Consider the following 6979-nt stretch of genomic DNA (forward strand, 5'->3'; position numbering starts at 1 on the left):
AAGTGTCCTTATCCTGTTGTTGTATCACAGGTTTAATGTGAAATCAATTATTAACTATCGTAACTGTGCGTTTTGTGTCAAATATTGTATTTGTCTGTTTTGGCTTTCCGTAGGCTTGCCTGCTAAAGGCATTATGGGTAAAGTAGTCTTATTAACATGCACATGTCTTCCCTGACCAAGTGAAAACATGGCTGGTTTGGAGCTGTTGTCCGACCAAGGATACCGTCTGGATGGACGCAAAGCCAGCGAGCTTCGCAAGGTTCAAGCCCGCATGGGTGTGTTCGCTCAGGCCGATGGCTCGGCGTATTTTGAGCAAGGAAACACCAAAGCTCTAGCGGTTGTGTACGGTCCGCACGAAGTAAGTAGCACTGGAAGTTAGCCTGATGCTAACTTTTGCACCCCAAATATATCGTATGCAGTGTACCACTGCTATGTCAAACTTTGTAGTCTTAAATAAGATAAAAGATTAATCAACGTAAGTGCTGTGAATGGCCACAGCCGGATTTTGGGGTGGTGGGGGGGGGGGGGTTAAAGGTGAAACATGGTAATATAACAAGGGTCGCAATGCAGAAATAGCAGGCATCAAGGAGCGGTCGAAATGTTCATTTTCATATATTTACCCTTTTAAACGGTTTTTTTTCTTTAAATTTTCTTTGTATGGATCAGTTATTTATTCTAAAATACTGGGGAAAATGCGACAGTAACGAAAAAATACAATTAAGCAAGAGTTATGAGGTCGATATCCGTTACTTTTTTACAGACGCTAATTTTTTCAAATGTTTAAAATATGTTAGTGAATAATTTTTTTAAAGTCGTTTTTTTTTTAAATACATATTAGACATCAATTAATGATTCTAAGCTAAAAATGACATTTCGAATAATAAATACGATTACTTACCTTCTTTTTATGGCTAGGTTGAAACAAAAGCGGTGGCGCAACGTCTGTAAACTGGTTTCCTGGGTAAAACTGACCAATTAAAACTAGTTCGGGGACTTAATGTGCCATGAATCTGCAATGGCAGCATATAGACATATTGTTATATCAAACACAGCAGTCCTTTTGGCTTAAGGTACTACAGTTAATTTTAAAGAGGGGTGCAAGAGCAGAAACTGCTTTTTCAGCCTTGTCTGTGTTTTCCGCCATATATATTAATTAAAGTCATACAGCTTTTAAAAACAGTACAGCATTAACTATATATTTAGTATACCTATAAATGTACATCAAATTAGTATTTAAATTATGTAATAATGGTAAAAACCTACACAAGAAATACACAATAACTGTCCAATCAATATTTGTGATGTAATGATATTTATTAGGACATGGTATGACGTACAACAACTGGGTAGCAGAAAAATACCGGAGATATTACTGAGAGAAGTACAGATGAGAGCCAGTATGTTGACATTTGGACCTTGTCACCCCTCAGATGCGAGGCTCCCGCATTCGGACCCTCCATGACCGGGCTGTCATCAACTGCCAGTACAGCATGGCCACTTTCAGCACGTCAGAGAGGAAGAGGAGACCGCACGGCGACCGCAAGTCCACTGAGATGAGCCTCCACCTCAAACAGACATTCGAAGCCGCTGTGATGACGCAGCTTTACCCACGCTCTCAAATTGACATCTACGTCAAGGTAAATGTATTACTCGGAGAAGTTATTTTTTTTTTACTTTTAATTAGGGCTGTCAAAATTATCGCGTTAACGGACGGTAATTAATTTTCTAAATTAATCACGTTAAAATATTTGACGCAATTAACGCACATGGCCCGTTCAGATTAAAATGACAGCAGTGTGAAATGTGTACTTGGGTTTTTCGGAGTATTGGCGCCCTCTGCTGGCGCTTGGGTGCGACTGATTTTATAGGCTTCAGTCTTTTAAGAACTACAAGTCTTTCTATCCATGGATCGCTTTAACAGAATGTTAATAATGGTAATGCCATCTTGTTGATTTATTGTATTAATAAAGAATTTATTATAAAAAAATTTATTCATAAAGAAAGTATTTAATAAAGAAATACAGTACTTATGTACCGTATGTTGAATGGATGTATCCATCTTGTGTCTTATCTTTCCATTCCAACAATAATTTACAGAAAAATATGGCATATTTTATAGAAGGTCTGAATTGCGATCAATTGCGATTAATTACGATTAATTAATTTTAAGCCGTAATTAACTCGATTAAAAATTTTAATCGTTTGACACCCCTACTTTTAATTAGGGCTGTCAAAATTAACGCGTTAACGCGCGGTAATTAATTTTTTTAATTAATCACGTTAAAATATTTGACGCAATTAACGCACATGTCCCGCTCAGACAGGATTCTGCCTTTTGGTAAGTTTCACAGCAAGGCTTTTTGTGCTGTCGAACAGCGAACTCTTGTGGTCGCTTCGCGACATGGTTTATTCTTTTCTTGCCAGTTCTATATGGCTGCACAACGTCTCTGTTGTGCTTATATGATCCTTGGACAAGATTTGTCCGTAAGTATGGTTGTTGTAAAGAATGTACATATTATGTTAATAAGCGAAATGTTATATTTTTTGTATGAGACGCTTTTTGTTTATGTTTAGTTAACCTGTATAGCGTGCTAAGCTAACATTGTTGCTAATGCAATGCTTGTGTACTTTTTTTTTGTAGTTTTAGGACGGTCTAAAGAGGACAATGGTTTGAGGCCACTTTATTAATAAACCAGATGAAAAAGGAAGAAGTCTGATTATTAAGGCGTCGTTCACTAGCTGTCTAGCTTTGGAAAAAGTAGACGCTTCGGAGTGAGGACAGCATAGACAGATTTAAATGACAGTAGAGTGAAATGCCCACTACAGTCCTTATGTACCATATGGTGAATGTATATATCCCTCTTGTGTCTTATCTTTCCATTCCAACAATTTATTTTACAGTATATATATATATATATATATATATATATATATATATATATATATATATATATATATAAAATTCATAGAAAAATATGGCATATTTTATAGATGGTTTGAATTGCGATTAATTACGATTAATTTTTAAGCTGTAATTTACTAGATTAAAAATTTTAATCGTTTGACAGCCCTACTTTTAATGCTTTACAAAATTGTTCCCAAAGTGTCAGTAGATGGTGATAGCTCAACTGAACTTAATTTTTTCCATGACAGCTTGTTACTCAATTTACTTGTCTCAAATTGTGAGTCAGTTGTTTTTTTCCCCTCTATTTGTTCAGCCACATTTTAGTCAGTTCTATGTGATAATGTTGGTCCTGATTTATTAAACATAAGGTGTAAGCAGGCCCGGAGTGACTAATCGGGAGCTTCTGGACGATTCCAGAAGGGCCGGCCGGCCAGATGGGCCGGTCCGCGTTTTATTAAAAAAAAAAAAAAAAAAAATTACACTGTTATCATTTTTTGTTTGGTATTTATTTATGACAGTGTCACTGAGTATAACTTACATTCTGTTACCGCTGTCCCTGTGGGCCGTCTTAAAAAAAAAAAAAACAGTATTATTTTTTTTTCCAGACTCATCCTCACGTGTGCAGACGAAAAATACAGCATGCAGCTCCGCCCCCTAATTGTAGTCTGTATTGAGCCAAATTAGCTGCTATCTCGGTGCTCGGATGGATAAAAAGAGCAAGGGTGGCGCTGAAAAATAAGAATTAAAAAGAGAAAAGCACTCGTGAAAGAATCGGCAAAATGCGCGAAAATAGCTAATTTTTTTCATGCAACGACCTTGCTGCCTCAAACTACAGAGGATTACAACGAAAGTGGTAAGGCCAGATGGCGAATAAAATGCAACTTGCACCGTGTGATACGACAATATGTAATTGTGGAAACTTTGGCTTCTTGTAGCACCTCACAAGGGATATGTAGCAGCAAGCATTAGCCATAATGAACACACCACAGGTGCAGAGCTGGAAGGTAGGATTGCCATGTCGTTCAGCGAGTGAACATTAGAATTAATATAATCAATTACGTGGCGTTTTTAAAGTGGAAATGGAAAATGGATAATAGTATCATTAGAAGTTGTTACAATGTGCAATACGTATTCTTTATTTTTCATATTGTTATGTTGCTATGTTTGTTTTATCTGTAAGCACTCATTTTGTTAATATTTGATGTTGCAGAAAAGGTCTTATTTATTCATTTATTTTGGGGCTGCCAAAATTATCGCGTTAACGGGCGGTAATTAATTTTTTTAATGAATCACGTTAAAATATTTGACGCAATTAACGCACATGCCCTGCTCAGACAGATTTAAATGACAGTACAATGACATGCCCACTTGTTAATTGTGCTTTATGGAGTTTTGCCGCCCTCCGCTGGCGTTTGGGTGCGACTGATTTTATAGGCTTCAGCACCCATGAGCATTGTGTAAGTAATTATTGACATCAACAATGGCGGGCTACTAGTTTATTTTTTGATTGAAAATTTTACAAATTTTATTAAAACGAAAACATTAAGAGGGGTTTTAATATAAAATTTCTATAACTTGTACTAACATTTATCTTTTAAGAACTACAAGTCTTTCTATCCATGGATCGCTTTAACAGAATGTTAATAATGTTAATGCCATCTTGTTGATTTATTGTTATAATAAACAAATACAGTCCTTATGTACCTTATGTTGAATGTATATATCCATCTTGTGTCTCATCTTTCCATTCCAACAATAATTTACAGAAAAATATGGCATATTTTATAGATGGTTTGAATTGCGATTAATTACAATTCATTTTTAAGCTGTAATTAACTCGATCAAAAATTTTAATCATTTGACAGGCCTAATTTATTTTTCAAATGTATCATTTAATATAGTTTTTTTTAAAATCCATTTTTAAATTTGTTCAAAATATGTTGTGTTGCACTTGTTAAAATAAAGCCACCTTGTTAAACAACCATGACCTGCACTGAATTGGAATACACAGAATTACAGTACACGGCTTTAGAGAACACTGAACTTAACACGTGTATGCATAATGACATAATTTTAAATGAGTGGGCCGGTCTGAGGCATGAAATTCCAGGGCCGAAAATGAGTCCCACTCCGGCCCTGGGTGTAAGTATAAATAAAGTACGAGTAGTACTAGTCTTGAAAAAAAAATGCACATAAGGTGTAAGTATAAATAAAGTACGAGTAGTACTAGTCTTGAAAAAAAATGCACATAGTCAATTCCTGGTCTCTGAGATAGATTTATTTGTAGTAAATAAATTCCACTTTTCCCATGCGTGTACTGGAGCTAATCCCATCTGATTTAGAGCAAGAAGCGGTGAACACCCAAATTGTTCCTTTTCTGAGATATTTGACAGGACTTATTTTCCTCAACAGATTCTTCAGTCAGACGGAGGCAACTACAGTGTGTGCGTGAACGCTGCCACCCTGGCCGTGATAGATGCCGGCATCCCCATGCTGGACTACGTGTGCGCTTCCACCGTGGGCTTTGTCGACGAGACGCCGCTCGCCGACTTGTGCTACGCTGAAGAGAGTGGTGGCGTGAGCTCCCTGGCGCTAGCATTGCTCCCACGTGGCGGGCAGATTGCCTTGGTTCAGATGGAAGCCAGGCTACATCAGGACCACCTCGAGGCCATGATGGAGGCTGCCATGACAGCTTGCAAAGGTGTGAGCAAGGTACTAGACCAGGTGGTGCGTCAACATCTTCAAGAGGCTTCTCTGGCCACTGCAGACTGACCTTTGCACATAATTATTTTAGGACTTGACTTTCCAGGACTTCAAACAAGTGGAGACTGTTTTCTACATTGATGAACCCCTCACACACACGCAAAATCCAGTTGTACATTATTTTGTATATGTGACCAAAAAAATAAATACTTCTGCTTCCTATGATGTTGTGATGCTTGTTATAAGTTTTGTTTGGTTATTTAACTGCTAGTTGTGTAATATTCATCCATTTTCTATGGTACATGCCTTAATTAGAGATGTTTGTATTGGAACCTTTCCAAGCTGATTTTGGGGTTAATCAGTCACTTAGCCATTGGCGTAACTAAGTTAGCTGGGGTCGGCTGAAGCCATGTCAAATAGCAATTTGCCCCCCCAGTTCATTTTTAAAGTGGTGATTCACACCACCAAAACAAAACAGCAAAAACCCACACCAACAACACAAATTTCCCTCTACCGTGATTAACCTCCAGCTTCACCCACTTTATCCTCCATTAACACAAGGTTACAGTCCACAGTTTGATCCAACAATCCTCATATTAGTTTCATTTTCTTGACGAAACTAAAAAAAAAAAAAGTCCTAAAAAAGCTGTGCTTTGCCCTTTAAAATATAAGTCATAAATTCCAGAGATATTATTGGCAACATCTGATTAATCCACTGTTGGACAGTGTGGCCGGTATTCGAATTAGAAACGTTCATTCTGTGGCGAGCTAGGGAAGGAGTCGGAGGAGGAGTATCAAACCACGGAGCTAATCCACGTTGTTTTATTGACATCGAAGCTGTGACAAAAGGCAATGTATGTCCGACATGCAACCCGCGAGAGAACACACCATCTTTCCGGCTGTTCCCTTAACAAAACACTTCCACCCAGGAACAACATAACGTGCCAACTTAAGTTCCGCCAGTGAATTCTGTTAAAGCTCGCATTCATTTTATTCTTTATGCCACCTAGCTAAATGTTTTATAAACATATAAATTTTTCAGTTCTGACTAAAATAATTGTACAGTATACATATACAGCATTATTAGTGAAGGTTTTTTCCCACAAAATCTCAGTGTAGGCGCTATAGGCGGGCGGTTACTTTGTGACTGAGGGCTGAAAAGGTGTTATAATGATTTTTAGGTACACTGTAAAAATCACTGCATCTCCAACATTAATTATTAAGCAAATGTTTGTATGTATGAATCTGTTCTAAAATGGCCAATAAGCCCGTCCTCGTCGTCTTCTAGAGCGCAAAATCATCTAGGTGTATATATGATATCTATCACACAGAGATTTTTTTTTTTTTTTTTTTTTTTTTTTTTGTAGGGTG

General features: G+C 37.3%; 1 protein-coding gene across 1 annotated transcript; it reads left to right on the forward strand.

Annotated features, from left to right (window-relative positions):
- The first annotated feature begins 143 nt into the window (after window positions 1-143).
- Window positions 144-5825, forward strand: exosc4 (exosome component 4). The gene is made up of 3 exons (XM_057857694.1): window positions 144-358; window positions 1431-1637; window positions 5318-5825. Exons 1-3 carry the CDS (start codon window positions 188-190, stop codon window positions 5675-5677), a joined length of 738 nt encoding a protein of 245 aa, XP_057713677.1. The 5' UTR covers window positions 144-187; the 3' UTR covers window positions 5678-5825.
- Window positions 5826-6979: the final 1154 nt, after the last annotated feature.

This window comes from Corythoichthys intestinalis, chromosome 14, assembly GCF_030265065.1.
Source record: "Corythoichthys intestinalis isolate RoL2023-P3 chromosome 14, ASM3026506v1, whole genome shotgun sequence".
Classification (NCBI taxonomy): domain Eukaryota; kingdom Metazoa; phylum Chordata; class Actinopteri; order Syngnathiformes; family Syngnathidae; genus Corythoichthys; species Corythoichthys intestinalis.